The 21,112-nt window shown below is 45.2% G+C and overlaps 1 protein-coding gene across 2 annotated transcripts in view; it reads right to left on the bottom strand.

Annotated features, from left to right (window-relative positions):
- Positions 1-21,112, bottom strand: part of Vcl (vinculin) — an 89,703-nt gene that overhangs the window by 13,251 nt on the left and 55,340 nt on the right. For both annotated transcript variants that reach the window (XM_032917903.1, XM_032917904.1), the window contains exons 9-16: positions 16,087-16,240; positions 14,571-14,746; positions 11,860-12,050; positions 10,120-10,319; positions 9,023-9,151; positions 5,085-5,234; positions 1,428-1,536; positions 5-307 (exon numbers count right to left, since the gene is read on the bottom strand). In XM_032917903.1, the coding sequence (XP_032773794.1) occupies positions 5-307; positions 1,428-1,536; positions 5,085-5,234; positions 9,023-9,151; positions 10,120-10,319; positions 11,860-12,050; positions 14,571-14,746; positions 16,087-16,240 (1,412 nt within the window). The remainder of the gene's footprint in view (positions 1-4; positions 308-1,427; positions 1,537-5,084; positions 5,235-9,022; positions 9,152-10,119; positions 10,320-11,859; positions 12,051-14,570; positions 14,747-16,086; positions 16,241-21,112) is intronic.

The raw sequence follows: 21,112 nt of genomic DNA, 5'->3' as shown, positions 1-21,112 counted from the left end.
TTACCAGGGTCAGAGATGTTTCCAGCCACAGCCTTGGCATCCATCACCATGGGGGAGATTGTTTTGCTCAGTTCATCAGAGGCAGCTTTCACAGCCTCGCGGAACTTCGGATCCTCAGAGTTCTCTACCTCCCTCTTAGCAACCAGCAGAATCCGGTTGGCCCGACGAGCAATACTGGTTGCTCCAGCAACCAGCATCTGAGGCTGAATATTGGCCATGGCTACCTTACACTTGTCCAGGTCTTTTTTAATTGCTTCTTCAGAAGCATCCAACAGAGATTTGGTATCAATGGCCTCGTCCACCAGCCCTGTCAGGAGAACAGAAATGGAACTGAATTTTGCTTTTTAGAAGAACAAAGATTCTAAAACACTGTTGTCTGCTTGCGTCTCATGAGAAAGTACAACGCTCAGAATTCTCTTCTCAGTTCAAAGCTCTTCCTACAACATTGAAAACTTTCAAGCGAACGACATAACTTTAGAGAACAGAAGCCCAGCCCAGAAGGTCATTGGCCTCAGGATTTATACTGACCGTGGTCACTGGCCCTCTTATATCCACCACAGACAACCAGCCACGCACAGACATCAGGAGGAACCCGACTGAGTCTGAAACCTTCACCACATCCTCACCACAGTATCTGCTAACACCATTCTCTCCCTTCCCGGCTCACCCTCCGCCACCTGCTGACTGTTGGCAGCCTGACGTGCCTGAGACGAGCCACACGGAGGAGTCCAGTAACCCTAACAGCCTGCTTCTTACTTCTGTTACCTCGCTTAGACACTTTAGGAGCTCCACTTTCATCTCTGGCTGCGACGGACCCCTGAGGCAAGTTCTACAGGGACAGCCGAGAGCCTACACTCCTCATTTCTGCCTTTCTGTCCTGTCCCTCTACAGAAAACTCAGAGGCGCTTCTGCAGTCCTACAGACACAGGTGTCTCTCTCTCTCTCTCTCTCTCTCTCTCTCTCTCTCTCTCTCTCTCTCTCTCTCTAGAACTATGTAGTTGATAAGTTGGAGGAGACTCTGAGACAAGCTGGGTTAAATGGTAGCTATTGTGGTTCCTTGAAATGTGAACCCTATGAAAATGACAACAGGGACACTTACTGTACCCACAAACACCGCCTCCCAGCCTCTGAAACCAAACTCTAGCTGGGACAGAGAAAAGACACCATTCAAAGAGAAGATAGGAGCTCTAACAAGGAACATCGCACTGGAGGGCGGTTCTAAAATAAAAGAAACTCAAACAGCCTCTCGTCCGACAAAGCAGCAAAGCTTAAATGAGGAGCCGCCACTGCTCGGCGGCCTAATCAGGGCCCCCGCACACTGCCGAGCCCCTGACTGTCCCTTTTATCCAATTACAGCTGACAGAACCGGTCCTGCTCGAGGTCCTCAGAACTCAAGCATCAGACCAAAGGCATCTGCGAAACTCTACCTGTCATTTTCTCAACATTATCAATCCACTGGTTCTTCATGGTCTCAAAATGTTCATACGCAGCTTGGTTACCAGGGTTCCTCAGTAAGATTCGAGCAGCTGAGATCACCTGTGGATAACAAAACAATTTTCAAATACAGGGCTCCAGCACATTCCAAATACAAACCAGAGCGAAGCTGTTCTCCATTTTACCTATAGGTGGCACCAGAGAACCAAAGTTGACAAGGCTCTTCAGGCTAAATGCATTAGGTTGGAGGTCATAAACATGCCCTAGAGTGGGCCCTTCGCACAGAGGCTTACACAGAATCACAGCCTAGTTTTAAGAAAAATTAAGGTGTCAAAGTAAATGAGCATTTAATATTTCAGAAGAACAATAAAACTGACATATTTAACAGTTAACGTCTTGGTATCAACACTTTCATCTTAAAAAGAACCATAAAGAAACTAAAAATGTAGTTAGGCAAGGTAATTCAATCCTGTAATCCCAGCCTGAGGCAGGTTTAAAAGTTCAAAATCAGCCTAGGCAAAATATTGTGTTAAAAACAACAACAACCAAATGTGGTGGTAAAATCCCGCAAATGTCAGCACTCCGGTGAATGCAGGCAGACGGACTCCAACCTGAAATGGTAGCCTGGACCTACATACCAAGACCGAGACTGGGGGATGGGGGGAGGTGGATGGACAGATGGATGGATGGATGGATGGATGGATGGATGGATGGATGGATGGATGGATGGACAGACGGACAGTTGGATGGCTAGATGGATGGATGGAGGGAGGGGTGGATGGGGGGTGGGTGGGGTTACAGACATTGCTTTTGATCCTAGCACTGGGGAGCCCGACAAGCAGCAGAACTCTTCCGTTCTACAGTGAAGCTCCAGGCCATGAGGCCTCACAGTAAAACCCTGTCCTGTCTATAAAATAGGATATTAGAGCAACAAAACACTATTCAAACTTGATTAATGAATAATAGTGATTAAAATACATGTTCACAATTAACCAACTACTCAAAAATAGCTGTTCAGTTAGCACACTGCTTTCACACTCATGACGTAATGATCGTCACGACAACCCCATGAGAGGCTGGGCAGGTAACCCCTTCACTTCCCAGCGGCCAGGAGCAAGACACCCCAGAGGTGCCTGGCAGTGCACAGTGCACGCACGTGTGTGTCCACTCCTCAAGGCTGCATCATAAAGGAGGACACTCCCCGGAACGAGAAAGCTAGGAAGCACTGGAGCCCAGATCTGTCTCTAAGTCCTCATCCTTTCCAACACTTGAGCTTTAAGGCTAGCTTTCTGCACTGCTTTTTGTTGCTGCTGCTGTTGTTGGAAGCACATGGACAACTGTATTATAGTTTAAAAGAAAACTCAGGCAGGCTGGAGAGATGGCTCAGCGGTTAAGAGCACTGACTGCTCTTCCAGAGGTCCTGAGTTCAATTCCCAGCACCCACATGGTGGCTCACAACCATCTGTAATGGAATCTGATGCCCTCTTCTGGTGTGTCTGAGGACAGCTACAGTGTACTCATATATAATAAATAAGTAAATATTTGTTTTTAAAAATCTCTTAAATAAAAAGAATGTTTGAGCAATGTACTAAACAATGCTACTTGCTTTGGATTTCCCAGGCTCTTACAACCTAAACTGGTGCTGAACTGTTAGGTTCTCTTCCGTGTCCCTCGGCCAGAGGGCACTGCATATGTGTTTGCACGTGTGTTATGCTAACAGATGCTGGAAACAGAAGAAAAGTCTGTATTTTATGAGATTTTCTGAGAAGGCTGGATAAAGCCAGCACAGTGGTGCACGGTCCACCCCATCACTCAGGAACGGCTGTGATTAAGGACAGCCTGGAGTTTCTAAAGCACTTCTTTTTAACTGAATCAGTGTGACTTTCCCGAATGGGCTGGGGTGTAGCTCCATGGGGATGGGGGTTTTGCCTGGTATGTATCCAGCCCTGGGTTCCATACCTGATGATGGGAAAGAGAAAGGGAAGGAGAACGGAGAAACAGGCAACACAGGCACACACACGTGGGCACACACACAGGTACACACATGTGGGCACACACACAGTGGGCACACACACAGGTACACACATGTGGGCACACACACAGGTACACACATGTGGGCACACACACAGGTACACACACACGTGGACACACACACAGGTACACACACACATGGCCACACACACATGGGCACACACAAACTACTTCCCTCCCCTCCCCAGAGAAGGCCAACAAAAGCTAGACTCACAGACTTACACAGCCCAGCAGAACTCCCAATGTGATCTCTCTGTACTAATCGAAGGGAAAGGCAGGCCTACAACATCACACTAAATGCTGAGCTACTCTTTCTGAGAAGGCTGGCGAGGTGTGGTTCTGTACACCTATAGTCCCAGCACCAGACAGTTTTAGTCCAGCTTGGCCTACAAATCAAAAGCCTGCCTCGGAACAGGGGGGCTGGGAGTGGGAAGGGGAGGCTGGCTGGTTTATCAGAACTTTCTTTCCAATTTGTTTTCTCCCCTTTCCAGTCTTTTCTTCCCCATTTCCTAGCTATACTTTGGTCCCATAATTAGATACCTCAGTTATGCAGTTAGATAGAGGAGGGAAATAAGCAATGGAAACTATCTTTCAATCTCCTCAAAGAGATGCTGTGGAAAGACGGAAACTAAATAAACTTTCTCTTAATATTATCCAAATATTTTCTTTTTTTTTTTTTTCCGGAGCTGGGGACTGAACCCAGGGCCTTGCGTTTGCTAGGCAAGCGCTCTACCACTGAGCCAAATCCCCAACCCCCAAATATTTTCTTAATTATACATGTGATAGGAAAGAAAGCTGCTTACTACTTGTCTTTTGCTTTTGAAATAATGCTCACCATTATTTAAAACTACAAACAATGCAAAAAGGCATAAAGTCCTCTAGAATCTCAGCGGTCACCAAGTATGACCCAGTGAATGTTTAAATATGTGTGCATGCGTGTGTATGATGTGCATACACATGCAAACATTTCTGTGTGAGTGTGTACATGTGCGCCCGAATGTGTGTGGAGGTCAAAGGACAGCCTTGGTGTTGGTCCTCACCTTGCAACCTGTTGGAGACAAGGCCTCTGCTGTTCATGACTCTATGCCAGCCTCACTGGCCTGAGAATCCCAGGGATTCTCTTGTCTCCACCCACCATTTCCCCTGAGGAGCACGGTATGACAGACATACCCACTATGGCTGGCTTGTACCTGAGGTCTGGGGATTCAGGCTCCGGTCTGCATAATTGCGTGTCAAGTGCTGTCTCTGCTGAGCTTTTTCCCTAGCTCCACATGCACTATCTTAAGATTTGTTTTTATTATTTCTAACTATGTGTGGGTCTGTGTGTTGTATGTGGGTCTGTGCACATGAGTGCAGGTGCCCATGAAAACCAAAGGCATCGGACCCCATGGAGACGGAGTCACAGACACTTGTGAGCTACGTGACATGGGTGCTGGGAACCGAAGTGTCCTCTGGAGGAGCCATTACACTGGCTCGGCAGTTAGGAGCCATCCTGCATCTGTCCCCAGCATTCTCCTTCTCTGTTCTTTTTTAGTGTTGATCCTAACAAAGCATCTGTAATTGACTTCATTTTGAACAGTGTACCACGATACGGAAGGGAAGAGTGAGCCAACGCTGACCTGGGGAGTGAGTTCTCGGGCTGTCTTCACGGATGCCTGAATGCCTTCCACTGTCGATTTATTGGCAGCACCAACAGCAGCTGCCTTCTCTGCCGTGGCCCCAAGCCTTCCTGAATGGTTTTCAAAGTTGGCTGCTCTCTCGTCAAATACCTTGAGGGGGAAAAAAAAGACATCAAGGAAATGTATTTCAATATATCAGGGAACTTGAGGAAATGTCTTTTTAATCTGATTCTGCAACCGCTCAAAGATTTTAGGGATGACACCAAACCTTATTAATAAAACAATGGTCAGATGTCAGATTCTGACCTCTGTGCGTCTCCTCGGAGGTTCAGCTTTAAGCATCATATACACACACGGGGCGCATTGCCGACCTTCGTTTAAGCCTACTTACCAGGAGCACACTCAGGATGAGATACTTTACCACAAGCTCACCAAGTGTGAAGACTAATAATTTCACTCCCCCAAGGTCTTCTCAGTGTGAAGAGGACAGACAGACCCCTCCAGGTTCCACCGTAGACAGCGGGTGGGTTACAAGCCCCACGTGTCCACAAAGAATCCTTACCTGGCTCCAGCCTCCGCTCCTGTATCCCATTACCATTAATGTTGTAAAAACTCTGCCCTTGACCTCAGTGGGAAAAATGATAGCTCGTACTCACACCACACAGAACAGAGGCATTCGTTCTAAATGCAAAACCGTCTACCTAACGGTTTAGGTGGTTCTCCGAATCACCTGAAAAGTTAACTTTCCCTTCCGTCGTGGGTATCATGAGAAGATATACTTTATCAAAGACACTAGCTTAAAATGACAAATAGGTTTCTATCTGTCTGGGTGACATTAGAACCGATATCTGGAAAACAAAGGATTCCAGACAACACTGGGTCAGGTTTACGCTACATACGGAGCCTACCAGGTGCCTCTCATAATACTTCCTTTTTTTTTTTAATATCCTACTGACAATGCTTGGTATTCAACTCTGACTCAAGTCAGACAAGCTGTGGTTGTAAAGCAAGCTCTATTCTCTTCCCCGAGTTCTATCTACATCTACCATCTAAGGTCCCCTGACCCATGCTGACCTTCTGTTTTGATTCAGCTTCCTAGCCAGGCAGTATTGACACATGCCATTAACACCAGCACATGGGAAAAGGAAGCAGGCAGATCTCTGAGTTTGAGGCCAGCCTAGTCTACAAAGTGAGTTCTAGAACAGCTAGGGCTGTTACACAGAGAAACCCTGTATTGATAAAAAACAAAAACAAAAACAAAGGCAAGGACAGGAGAGGAAAGACAGACCAAAAACGGAGACTATAAATACCAGCATCTAAAGGGGCTCAAAGACTTAGTGGGAAGCCCAGAATCAGGTATCTGATAAGTGTCACTATGTGAAATAGCAGGGCTACACAGCAATCTTAAGGGTGTAAAAGGAGAGGCACTTAACCCATCCAGAAAGCAAAGAATACAGTAAAGAAGGAAGAGGGACCAGGCAGAAAAGAAGGTGGAAGCAATCAGGCAGGGGGAGGAAGCAAGGGCACAGAAGGGCCAAATCTACAAGGCATTACACACAACTAGCCATCCCAGAAGCATGGACTAAGAGAGCGCAATCCCTATGAAATCAACACACAATGAATAATAAAAGCCAGACCACAGGGGCTGGAGGACACTCACAGATAGAGTGCCTGCCTAGCATGCATGAAGTCCTGAATCTGATCTGCAAATCACAAGCCAGCTATTGTGGCACCATCTATGAGTCCAGCATTGAGGATGATCGGGAGCTCAAGGCTATCCTCAGACTCCAAAGCTAGCCTGGGGTACATGACAACAAACAAACATTTCAAAAAAAAAGCCATATCACAAAGCTCCAGCTTTATCCTGATGCCCGCTGAGAGAATCAGAAGTCAGGGTTGGATGAACTTTCCCTCTTCCCCAATTGGTGGTTGAATGAATGATTCAAAGACAACAGAGCTAAGCAGTAGGAGTAGAAAAGAAGAATCCAATTTTAAGCTGTGGCAATATGATAGGATTCAAGATGACTTGTGATATAAAATTAATATGTTTGAGTTATCTGTTGGTATAAAGGCTAGGGAAAGACACTGGAAACAAACAATTTCAAAGAGAACTCATCCCATAGTAAAGAACCAATAAAGCACCAGGAATCTAGATTCCAAATGGACAAGACAAGCAGATAGCTGAAATTTAGGGGTCTGAAATTCAGAAGCCTGGGATGGAAAAGCAGCAAATCACCCTAGCGTAAGGAGACCCTGAACTGAACCACCTCCTAACCTAGGCCAGAACGAGAGCGGGAGTCACTAAGAAGCAACACAACATTTACCCTGGGTGGCCCTCCAAACTTTTCTCCTCTGCTACTCATTGAAGGCTACAAAAGCACACACATCCTGTCCTAGGTCCTTTCACAGGCTGTGTGACAGAGTCTAGACATCGAGACACTGTGATAATCTCTAAGAGTTCCATCCAGCACCAACCATGACTGACCACTTGGAAACTGGGCCTCGGCCTCGATTACTGACAGAGCAAAGCCCTGCCCACCCGGAACTTCATTATGACATGAGCCAGACAGACCAACAAAGAGACAATGCTCTGTGTGTATTTTATTCTTTTTGAAACAAGATCTCACATAGTCTAGGCTAGCTGTGTAGTCAAGGAAGACCTTGAATTTCTAATCCTTCTGTCCCCACCTCCTGAGTGCTGGGATTCTCTGTCACCAGCCTTTGCAGTGTCTTTATGCATGCTAAGTACCTGACCAAGTGAGCTACAGCCCCAGCCCATCAAACATCAATAACTTCTAAGAAGAAAAATAGATATGGATATTAAGAAATCCCTGGGGGTTGGGGATTTAGCTCAGTGGTAGAGCGCTTGCCTAGGAAGCGCAAAGACCTGGGTTTGGTCCCCAGCCCCAAAAAAAAAAACCAAAAAAAAAAAAAAAAAAAGAAAGAAATCCCTGGATGGGGAATGGGGATCTCATGTGGGGAGTCACAGGAGAGTGAGATTTCAATAGGTGGAAAGAGTGGATAAATAGAATATGTGAAAAGAGAAGCAAGTCAAGGGCTTGAGTAGGACATACGCCCATCCAAGGAACACTATGGGCACTGAAGGGCAACATGAATAGAGGAGTATGAACAGTGTCCTTGTGAGGTCGAGGAGGTAGAAGGGGACGAGACCTCAGGAGGAGAGCCACTTTCACAGCTCTACACTAATTGACAGGAGTCAAACATGTCCCTGCAGATCTGCCTTCAGCAGCTTCACATTAAACAGGTATAGTTGGGGGGACAGTGCCGCACATCTATAATCTCAATCTCTAAGAGATGGAGACAGGAGTAACACAAGTTCAAGGTCACCCTGGGATATGTTAACAAGACCTTGTCTCAAAAAAACAAAACAAAGAGTCCAACACAGCACATTGAGAGTATCTACATAGTAAAAATCCAAGCAATGTTTCTTTACAAACCGGGCCCTTTGGGTTCTGTCCTGAAGAATTGGCTTAGCAGCACATCACTGGCCTGCTGGTCACTGTAATGATTCCGGCCTCACTTGGGGACAAGGAGGAGTCACTAGAAGGGTTTGCCCAGAATGATTACATCAAATGAGTGTAAAGAATTGTCCTGACTTGTGTAGAGTCTAACGTGTGGTTCGGAAAGCAGTGGCTGGAGTCACCCTCAGCCCTCATTCTTTCCTGACTGCACAGATGCTTTCCCATGAGCACAACCAAGAAAAACACAGAGGTGCCAGTTTTTTCAAGCAAACGCCAAACACTTCCATGGAGTGCTTCTTGATGTGGTGAAAAGCAGCTCCACTTGCTTTAATCTAATGGCCACACATGCTACAACATTCACTTAAAGACAGAGCCGGCACACTTGGTGAACTAGAACACCCCCTCTCTTGCACTTCCCTCTTTTGTCCACAGTATCCTCTCTACTTCAGAACCTACCTCTTCCCTATTGGGCGCATCAGGAGGAGCAGTGGCCGCCACTGCCAACAGCTTGATGGGAGTTGTAGTATCGCTGAAAACGTCGGACACCTCTTGAGTCATAGCTTCCTGCATCTGGGTTTTAAGATCCTTAAAAATATTGTTTATAAGTGAAGATTTATATCAACACCCACAAGGCATATCTGCTATTACGCCCTTTCTCCATTCATTCTTTCTTTCACTCATTTACCTTCAAACTCTTTCTTGAATATCTAAGTGTACAGAGCACAGATATGACTCCTTTCTCGATGAATACTATGAAACAGCAGAACCTCAGGGCTGAGCACAGCACAGAGCAGGCTTAAGGTGGAACAGAGTTCCTCACCCTCACAGTTTTAGCCAGGCCTGGCGATGACTTTATTAACACTCAGAAGACTCGGTACCAAATATCTAAATAGTTCATTATCTTAAAAGAAAGTAAAGATGGGGATAACATTTACAGAGAAACTCAGTAACTTCCAGCTACATGTGTATAATTGCTGCAATCAAGAAGTCCTGCCATGACAACTGCCAAGAGTTCAAGGCCAGACTGGGCTACAGAGTGAGTAAGATACCCTATCTGAATAAACACTGACTAAATAACAGTAAAACAGTATCTGCATAGAGCAAAATCACGGCAGACTTCTTAATTAAGTGTAGTTAGGAAAACGTTAATTGTTGCCACTTGGCTTTCTCCTAATCATCTTGGATTTTCTATTGTACTTGTCCTGTCTTAATTTTTCCTAAGCCTGAGAATCTCAAGCCTCAGGCCAAGGTGAGGCAGCTCAGTCAGTAAAGTGCTTGCCTTGCCACATGAGAACCTGTATGTGAGCTCCAAAACTCCCATTAAAAATGCTGGCACTGGAGAGGTGCCAACAGGCAGCTTGGGGCTCACTGGCTGACGAGCCTACCCTACTCTGCAAGTCCCAGAACAATGAAATGCCCTGTCTCAAAGCATAAGGCCCAATGGTGCCTGCCACTAGAGTTGTCCTCCGCATGCACACACACTGCACAAAGGTCTCTTCTGTCTGGTGACTCTCAACCCTAAGACATCAGAGAGCATACCAAGGGAGGTCTACCTTTAAGGAGTCCTGAAGCTGAGAAGCAAGCGCTCTCGCCTGAGGACTCTCCCCCTCCCCGCGGGCAGCCAGGTCAGCCAGCTGAGCTGCTAGCTGGTCTACACGGTCACACTTGGCGAGAAGATCTTGGCGATAAGGTCCCATCATGACATTGGCCAGCCGATGCCCTTCAGCCACAAGTCCACGGATGGCAGCCTGACCTAAACCAAAAGAAACCACTAAGGTTTACACAGACTCGGAGACAGCTGTGTTGCCACTCCAGGTTTTTACATAGCATTTAATCGGGGTACGGGGTTCCCTGACAAAATATAACTCTTTGGAAATAAAGAACAGTACAAGGAGAACACACTGTGCATTAACCTTTCCGGGGGAGGGGAGGCTGGGATTGGACCCAGAACCTCACACAAAGCTAAGAATGACCTATGCCCAAGCCGAACTCTCATTTCTTGACTCCTTTTCTTTCCAGTGAGCAGCATCCACTTACTAAATACCTTTGTAAAGCACGGTCTACGGATGGGGAGTGTAACACAATGGCAGACCTAGCACCACCAAAGCAACAAAAACAAAAATATAACCTAAAAATACAGGTTATGTATTTTTGAATGGTTTCTTTATTTTTATTTTATGTGCATGAGTATTTTACCTGCACACATGCAGACAGGCGTAAGCTGCCATGTAGGTGCTGCAGCGCACTGAACCTGGATCCACTGGAAGAGCAGCCAGTGCCCTTAACCACTGGGCCATCTCATCTCTCCAGCCGCGAGGTTACATTTTATCTTATTAACCATAACTATCTGACTGCTTGCTAAGTATTACTGAATATTCAAATTGTTTACATACATTCTGATGGTAACTTAGAAATGAATTAATAGAAAAAAAAAAACAAACAACACTCCTAAAATCAAACTGTAAATCCAGTAGGAATGGAGATTTTAACAGTACTGTGCATAGAATACGAGATTCAGTGTTTATGTTATTTCATTCCTATAACCAGTTATGCACCTGCCCAATCCTCTAGCTGCTCATTGACACTAGGCATCACTAATTGAACACTCATCTTATCAATAAGAAAGGAAAGGAGAGCTTTATCTTTCAGTCTCAGCAAACGTGCTAGGCAATCATGAAACAACTATATTCATCTATTCCTGGGTCTTCTTAAAATCAAACGCTTAGGCTGTAAACTTTTCCACTTTCAGCTAGGCACTGAGATGCAGGCCTTCAATCCCAGTACTCAGGAGCCAAAGGCAGATGGATCTCAGTGAGTTCAAGGCCAACATGGCCAAGACAGTGAGTTCTAGGAGAGCCAGAGCTACACAGAGACCATGTCTCAAACAAACAAACAAAACAACAACATTAAAAATATTTTACAGGATGCTGTGAGGATATTATATACCTTTTACTGTCATTTTCATATATATACACATACACACACACACATACATGCTTAATTGGGTACTTGGTAAGGACCCAAAACGGAAATACTACAGAATGAAAATATATACAGGATTAATAGTAATTAGTTCAAAGCTTCAATTATGAAGCTCTGTTTGTCCATAGCAAAATTATTTACTCTCTAACACTTCTCAATTAAATCATGGAGAACTTACTGGCCATGTCTGGAAATGGAACCATACTGAAAAGTGACTCTGTGGTGACTGGAGAGCCCTCTCACCCCCTTCTGGCCAATCATGCAGTAACCGAGGCAGTGACCCGCACGTCTGCCATGAGACCAGCCCTTACCGACTCCGCGGTCATCCACTGTAGGGTTATCAATCCACCGCTGTGCCTGCTCAATCTTGCCTTCCAGGTGGACAGCTGCCTTGGCAGGCCTGCTGTTGGCCACAGCCCTGTTGGTTTTGGTCTGCAGGTTCTGTAGCGCGGTCGCCACTTGTTTAGCCAAGGCTCGAGCCTCTGGGGAGTCTCCTTTCCCCCTAAAGAATAAAGTGACCGACGTCCAGCTATAATTCACATTGTAGACACGATTTATGTTGCGATAAGCTGACTGTTAATAACATGCTAATGAGAATGAAAATTGCTAATGATTACCAAATTGATTTGAAATGAAGGTTTTATTTAGCCCATAAGTATGAAAATAGTTTAAATTCACATCATTTTCTCCTAGCTTGAGTCAGTCTTTAGGATTATACCAGGTTATATTAGCTGAGCTAACTCACTCATATCTAGACATAACTTATCAGATTCAGAGTTAAATCTACCATCAAAAGAGACCCTGGTCACAGAGTCCTGCCCGGCTCTGCTTCCCAAGAGCTGAGGTTAAAGGCGTGTGCCGCCACCCGGCGTAGAAGGCTCACTTTTAAGCTACCACCTATATTACCATATGGTAATATCACATGACCCCCATTCTCTGCCATAACTGACTGAACTGGGTGGTTTCCTACTCAAAACAACACACCTGCAGTCACAAAGTACACTTAATTAGACTCTAGTGTTTCTCAAAGTACAGTGTGAATAGAAGGTATCTGGGACTTTACTTTTAGATTCAGATAGTTAAATCCACCATCAAAGAAGGCCCTGATAAATTATGTCTAGGAGGAGGTAAGGGTCCATATTGTAAATCAAATTTGCAGATAATCCTTGGTCCATACTTCAGAAAGACTTTTCAGTCAACCAGCAGAGGCACCAGAGCTAGAAAATCATGGCAGCCCTGGGGCCTGGTAGGTCAAACCTACCAGGAAGCACCCCCAAGGAAGCACCCCCAAGCAAAGTAAACAAAAGAGTGAACAGACACACAGGACCCATTTGTCTACTAAGACACTGCAGGGGGACATGAGAGCTTCTAGGGACATAGACTTGGCCGGCCCCGGGGGGGGGGGGATCGGCACATCTGGAAAAATGACTCATTTCAAGAATGTCTTTATTATTTTAGGTTTCTCTAACCTCCCTCTTCCAAAGTTAGACACACCATGTTACTGCGGTTTTCACATGACTGGCGCTGCTGCTGGGTGGTTGTGTCCATGTCTGTTTATGTTACAACGATATGCATGGTGACATGGCCACAGATGAAGGTCTACTGTTAGCACCATGACCATAGTTAGCTCCTGATCATCTAAAAAACATCCCAAGTATCTGTGTAACAAACTGTGGTGGGTCCTCGGAATTCACAGTCTCTGCCTTTTTGCTTTCTTAGCCAGCAATGCCCTGGTTGTCAGAGGATTCTAATGAACCTCTTACTTTGGGAGGATAAAAATAGGCATTTTTCTCACAGAAGAACAGAAATAGAACATATAAGTTAAGTGGAAGAAATGGAATATTCCCAGATGTTTGACTTTGGTTATCCTTGGAAAACAGTGCTGCAGGACTACAGTAGAAAAGAGCCACTTCTCTCCCATCATTCCCTCTGCACCTTTGCCGAGGGCAGGCGGAGAGGTTCTGACAAGGGGAGTGCAGCCACTATCCCACATCCTGACCAAGAGCAGTGCTTCTGGAGAGACACACAGAGCAGTGAAGGAAGACAAGGGCACCAACCTCAGACACCAGATGGGCCAGCCAGACCACCCTCCTCACATCCTACTGTAGGAAATGGTGCTGCTTTGTTTTGGTTTGGCTTGGTTTCTTCAAATAGTGTCTCAAACTCATGATGGAACCATAGGGGAATTTGAATTTCTGATCTTGTCTCTACCTCCTAGTTTCTGAGATTATAGATATCTTCTACCACACCTTGTTTTATGAAATGCTGGTGACCAAACCCAGCCCCTACACAGGAACTCTGCCGATTAAGCTGTATCCCCAGCCCATGGTGCTGCTGTTGCTGTCATTTTTAAGGAGAGCAATGTATTTGTCAGAACAAAGGAATAACTCTTCTATATAATCAAAGCAGGTGCAGCGAAAGCCTTTAAGAAAGGAAGCTGTGGCAAGGAGGTTATTATAGGAACAATCATCCAGGAAATGTAATTTAAGAATCCTTTATGTAATTGCTACTCAAGAAGTAACACTGCTGGGGAAGGGAGAAAGCGCCTTGCACTTCCTGTCTCACTCGCACACAGGAGTCTTTTCACAGCTAGCTAAAAAATCATTTTCCTAGTGACAAGGACAGACCTGTAATAAACAGAATATAGCAAGGAAAGTCGTAGTTTATAAATTATAAAATAGAGCTTAAACACGAGTTCTCAGAGGGCTAAATACATTCATTTAAAAGCATCTGATCAGCACCAAATCATTAAAGTTCAATTACATCACTGTTCACTGTACAACATCTGTACATCAGTGTTACAGAGGTGACATGTGACCTAGTCATGTCACAAACCTATGTAGCTTACGCATTTAACATGCATTATGTCTGAGGTGGGCAAGAATCTGCATGTTGGGAACTAAATATGCACTTAACCTATGGGGAGTCAACCCTCCATGCTCCTAGAGTAAAATAAGAGAGGGGGGGCTAGCAGGCCATGAAATAATAGAGCTAATGTGAGACTAAGGAGTCAGATACGTACTGTCTTCGCAAGTCTCCTAGTTTAGAGGTCAGAGCCGCTATCTCGCCAAGAGAGCGGAGGATGTCGTCCCTCTCCTTAGGATCATCGCATAACTCAGCAATCTTCCGAGCTTCAGCCAAAGCCCCTCGGATCTGTTCTTCTCCTTCAGGTCCACCATTGGGATCTGCCAGCCAATTCTACATACCAAAATGGACAATGTGATCTACCCAGAACCACATTTAAACTTAGCCATCAGAAATGTCCCTAAAGCAGTCACACCGCATACTGGCAATCGCTTTTAGAGCGCTCATTCTATCGTGTATACAGGCTCTTAGGCGAGGGCAGATCAAATCACTTCATCTTTTCTTTCCTAGGTACCATCGTGTCATATTCCCCAAGCACCCCAAATACGAAGGATCAAACCTGGCCATACACTCTTACCACTGAGCTACATTTCCAGTCGTGTTGATGTCCATTAAAATAAAGTTCCCAGGCTGGGGTTTTAGCTTAATAGTACGGTGCTTGACTAACATTACAAGGCCCTGAGTTTGATACCCAAACTGAAAGAAAAAAGATAAATAACAACAAAACAGGAATAAAGTATCTTCCTAAGTTTTATTCCTTTTTTGAATTAATGAGACTTTTTTCAAATTTTTCAAGCATTTGTTCCTTGAAAGCTGTTTTGTACAGAAAGAATCTGAAATGTGAATACCACTATAGCCTGATATAGTTGTTGAGGCTTTGTCTCTTACTGTCTATTACAATGCTAAGTGCGAACCCCCAGGACCTGAAGTCTGCACGTAGAAGCTAGTGACCCTGTCCCAGTTAACTATGATTGGTGAATGAAAATGCCACCAGCCAAGAGCTGGGCAGAAGACGCACAGGTTAAGGTTTCATGGGCTTGGGGAAAGAGGAGCACAAGGAGGAGGAGGAGAAGCCAGCTGCCATGGGGTAGAAGAACATACAGGAGAGGGAAAGGAAGCCACCATGGACAGGGGGAGGAGTGTGAGGCCCTAGGGCTGCCCAGTTGCAGTTAAAGGCAGCCCAGCTGAACTGTAAGTAGTAACTCAGGGTCATCTGTAGGAAAGTAGATTCCAACAGCATGCAGGCGAGGCAGCTGCCCAGCCACTGTGCTACACTGGGCTTATTACAAACACAGTGGCTGTGTGTGGTTTTTATCAAGGAACTCAAGAACCAAAGGTTGAAACCCTGGGCTAGGATATTTCTTACTACATACAGTAGTGAATTCTAAGACAGAAACCTGTTTCAAAATCTAGGATTCTGTCATACTCAGATCTTCTAACCACTTGAAGTACCAAAAATGAAGATCTTTAGTTCAAAATATAGGCAAAGGTGAGTCTCCGCCTAGGGTGGTATGGGGGATACTCCAGGAGACTGCTGGGAAACGGTCATCACTAAAGAGCATCCATTACCTACCACAGTGGAGGAAGGCAAAGGCCAGTGCAGAAGGGATATGGGATCTGTAAGAGCCCTTCTCCTCCTCTCTCCGTCCCTCCCTCCTGAGAATCCCTCTCACCTGGGCAGCGTCAATCTTCTTCGCGATACTCTGCTTTGAGTTCGTCATGGCTTCCAGCTTTCGAGCTGCATTTTCCACTTTCGCAGTAAGCACGTCAAGCCCCTGAGACACTTGCTGGGCCTTCTGCATGGCCACTGGCGAGGCTCCTTGTCCTCTACTCAGAACGACAGATATGGTCATTATATCCACTAAAATACTGTATAAAAATATTCATTTACCCGGTACGTGTTCTTTTTATTAGCATGTGTGTCTTTATCTATTTCCCAATAAGCTCAGACAGCTTAAGAAAACAGAAAAAAGGAAAATATCCAAACCACCTATTTTCTCTTTTACTTTGAAAAAAGAATAGTTTTATTTTGTCTTGTTTTTAGAAACCAGGTCTTATCTAATCGTAGCTGGCTTTGTAGAACTCCTCATTCTCAAATGCTAGAATTAGAAACCTGCGCTGTTGTGTCCAACTCACATTAGCTTCAGGGAACTACTTAGCCACATGGAAGCCAGGCCAGCAAATGTTGATAATTTTTTTTTCTTTTTTCTTTTTTTCGGAGCTAGGGACCGAACCCAGGGCCTTGCGCTTGCTAGGCAAGTGCTCTACCACTGAGCTAAATCCCCAACCCCTTGATAATTATTCTTTATTAAATAACCAAACATAAACTTCCGTGGGAAATTTTGATGGAGATCTTACTGTTCTAGAGGGCTTTGTTACTATAGTCAGGTGTGTTTTAGAAATCAGTAGCCATTAGCTTGTCTTATTTATGAGGAATCGTACATTGAAATTGTTTGAGAACATGTGCATATGGTATGAGAGAGTAGACCACACCAAAACCAATTAGACCTGTTTCTAACTCCTGACTTTTGGCCCCTTTGGGATGTTTGTTCTGGTGTAATGTTCTTGGGCTTCAGAGTTTGTTTGGCTTGGGGTTTAGGGGATTTTGTTGTTGTTTTGGAGACAAAGCCTGCCATTGCAGCCCTGGCTGTCCTGGGACTCACTATTTGGACCAGGGTGGTTTCAAACTCTTAAATATGCACCTTCTGTGCCTCCCAAGTACAGAAGTTAAAGGAGTGTGCCACACACCTCAGCTTCTCCTTCTCATTTATAAAACTACAGTGACATAAGGTAAGGTTGGCAGCAATGCAGTGTTTGCCTGTATAAAGTCTCAGACGGTCTGCCCAGACTGCATAGGAGTCTGATCGCAGCACCGGGAGGGGAACGGCCTGTCGCGATAATGTACAGGGCTGAAGTGTGGCTCTCGGGTGTAGACAGCTTGCCTGATTTGTGAGATCCAGAGCTCAATCCGCAGCTCAAAGGCGACTGGGGGTATGGAGCAGAAAGGAAAGGAAAATATGGGAAAGAAAGAAAAGAGAACATATACTGGAAAATACATTGAGAATACAAGTTTACTGTCATCACTGCTATGATGAACCTAGTGATAACCTTGACATGTGCCCTCCACTACGATGCAACCTGCAGGGGACAAGCAGGTGAACACTGAGGGATGAACAGAGCACTGTTTCCCATAAAGCCTTTAAAGACTCATACATTACCCTCCCTCAGAAACAGTATTCAGCCACTGCAATAAAAGACAGGACTTAGCAGAGACTTGATTCCCAGGCCAGAAAGTAAGACTTGCCATCTTTTTACAAACTCGGATTATTTTCAGCCCCCTGGACTAGTAATTCAATCAAGGGTGTGACAATTTCTTCCTTTTTACAGAATGGCATAATTGAATCTGAGCTTCTAAGTTTAGGATAAACTCCAATACATCCTTGTTTCCCTTAACAGTAAAATGAATCTAATTATTACCCATCTTTAAAAAAAATTTTGAGATGGCATTTGCCATTCGCTGTGTGTGTCTGTGCACTATGTGTGTGCACTATGTGTGTGCACTATGTGTGTGCAGTGCCTGCGAGGGCATCGAATCTTCTGGAACTAGAGCTACCGATAGCTGAAGCGTGCGTGGGCACTGAGCCCCACGTGTGTTTTTTTCTGCACGTATGTGTACATGTGCATGCTTGTGTCTGTGTGTCTATGCCAGGGTATGGGTGCTGTTCTCAGCTGTCATCCTCCCTGTCTAATGAGACTGGGTCTCTTGGGAGTCTAGAACTTGCTGATTCGACTAAGGCTGGCTGAACAGTGAACCCCAGGAACAGAACTGTCTCTACCTCACTGGACTGGAATTATGGACCCCAGAGTGTCATGAGGTCTGACTTTTTAACAGACTCTGAAGACCGTCACGCTTACTTGGCACGTGCCTTACTGACTAAGCAATGTGTACCTGCCCCTGCTGCCATCTTTTTAGAACCCGTCTATACCACCCCGGAGGCAATGAGTCCCATAAGCACACTGCCGGGCCTCACACGGAAGCCTCCCTGCTCGCTAACTAGAAAAGGAAGGAAGACGGGAAACACTCACTGCCACAGTTTCTTTGAATTAATCATGACGAATATTTCTCCTATATGAATCTAACTGTGAAAACATAAAAATATATATGAGCCAAATTCAAACTAAAAAGTTTATTGAGGCCAGCAAGGCAGTGGTGGTGCACGACTTTGATCCTGCCACTTAGGAGGCAGAGGCAGGCGGAACTCAGTGAGTTTGAGGCCAGTCTGGTCTACAAAGCATGTTCCAGGACATCCAAGGCTACACAGAGAAACCCTGTTCTCAAAAAACCAATCTAAACAAAACAAAAAAGAACAACAAAAAAGGGGTTGGGCATTTAACTCAGTGGTAGAGCACTTGCCTAGCAAGCGCAAGGCCCTGGGTTCGGTCCTCAGCTCCGAAAAAAAAGAAAAGAAAAAAACAACAACAACAAAAAAAAAAAATGTATGGAGTCTTACAGGGTTAACAATGTATTCATAAAGCCCAGCAGCTTGAATACCAATGAAGAAGTGTTACTGTGCTTCGGCCATCAAAATGGTAAAATAACTGGCCTCGTACATTTTAAAAAACACAAACAAACAATGGAAGACAGCTTTCTCATCTTTTATCATGAAAGGACAGTGCAGGCTCCAATGTGGGACAGGACCAGTCACTCATCCCCGTTCTAGCTTTTTCTTAACAGATTAATGGTCTCTCCCAGACAACTACCTCCTTCTTTTGCTTAGATTCACAGCTGTGTTTTTGAGAATTCCAAATGAAAATTGCCTGCCACACTGTGAAAGGGATGCAGAACCAAAGAGCCAACAATGAGAAAATCAGAAGAGCCAAGAATCTTCTCAAACTGCACTGGCATTTTTCCAAATGGGAACAAAACTTTTTTGTCCCTTCCGCAAAGTTCTTACGGTGCCTCAGACAAGGAAGGCTGCTTCTCGTAGGGAACAGACTCCGTGAGACCCAGGACACTGCACAAAGCTGTTCCCTCTGCCAAGGACACGCACCCTGAAAGCCACAGCCACGGGGCTTCTATGGGTACGACACTACCACAACCCCACAGAGGAGTCCCTGATATTATCTAGGCGCCCGCCTTGCTTTAGGCAGAGATGAGCGGTTTCGTCTTTAGGTAGAGATGAACGGTTTCGTGAGAATAGAAGTTTCATGTGAACCAAAAGGAGTACGTGTATAGGCTACAGTTAGGCTGGATACACAACTTTGGATCCCGTAGCTGCGGTTTGTTTCTGGGCCCTGCAGTACACAGTGTGCTATGTACCCCAGTGATCAAGGAATTTCAGAACAGTCTCAAAGCAAAAGTAAATCTCGTCTGCTCTAGGGACTTCCGCACAGTCCTCTCCAAGTCTATAAATATATGCACTAAATCCATAGATGAGTATTTTTTAATCTACTTTATACTGAGGTGTTTTTTTTTTTCAATAGCAAACTAAGTGTACTTATTTAGGGATAGGTGTTCTCAAAACAAAGATTTGAGAAGGGAAAAAGGAAGGTTAAAACAGATCATAAGGCCTGTGAGATGGCTCAGGTGTACACACAAGAATAATAATAAAATAATAACAATTTAAAAAATAGATGTTACCACAAAATAAAAAAGACAGTATCTCATGTTGTAGTGGGTTTGGCCTAAAGCTGCTTGTATTATGATGTTAATTTTGGTCCCCAAACTGGTTACAGAAGTGTAACACAGACACTGAGGGACCCTGCCCCCCCAACTCTCACCCCCTCCCCATTGGTTCTGACTGGGAAATAAAGATGCTGGCAGTCAATGGCTGGACAGGGCAGACAAAGGTGGGACTTTTAGGACTTCTGGTCTTGGAAAAGAGAGGAAGGAGGAAGAAGCAGGGTGATCCACCATGCTGGGAGAATAAGAAGGGGAGGAGAGATGCCGGGCCTGACAAGAGTGGAGGAGAGGGAGGCATGGCCGCCATGTGAAGGAGCCAGGGGAGTGCGGCCCAGATAGGCAGCCCTCTGGTAGACTATAGAACTTAGTAAGTGATAACTCGGGCAGAGGGAGGCGGTTTAACCATGTGGGGTTAGAAAGTGGCCCGGCTGTTGCACTGTTTAAGGCATATCAACAGATAAAAAGGCTGAGTGTAGGGGTTGGGGATTTAGCTCAGTGGTAGAGCGCTTGCCTAGCAAGCACAAGGCCCTGGGTTCGGTTCTCAGCTCTGGGGGGAAAAAAAAAAGGCTGAGTGTGTGACGTTCATTTGGAACAGAAAACATTTAGGGGCAGGCAGCAGGAACTCACTGCCAGGAGTTATATATAAAAATCTTGCTACTTATGTAGCTCAGGCCTTCAACTCAACAGCTAGCTGAGGATGACCCTGAAATCTGTCCTCCTGACTCACCTCCTGTGTTCTAGGGATCGGAGGCACCCGCTCCTGCTGGTTAATGGGTTCCAGGAACTAAGCCCAAAGCTGCATACACACTAGCAAGCATTTTCTCAACTGGACTACATCTCGAGCCCTACCAAAGTTTTTCATCTATGCATCCATCCTTTATAAAAGATAACTAACGGGGTTGGGGATTTGGCTCAGTGGTAGAGCGCTTGCCTAGCAAGCGCAAGGTCCTGGGTTCAGTCCCCAGCTCCGAAAAAAAGAAAAGAAAAAAAAAGATAACTAACTTGGTCAGAGTTCA

The sequence above is a fragment of the Rattus rattus genome, chromosome 12 (genome assembly GCF_011064425.1).
Source record: "Rattus rattus isolate New Zealand chromosome 12, Rrattus_CSIRO_v1, whole genome shotgun sequence".
Classification (NCBI taxonomy): domain Eukaryota; kingdom Metazoa; phylum Chordata; class Mammalia; order Rodentia; family Muridae; genus Rattus; species Rattus rattus.
This window is presented reverse-complemented; position numbering and strand designations above follow the sequence as displayed.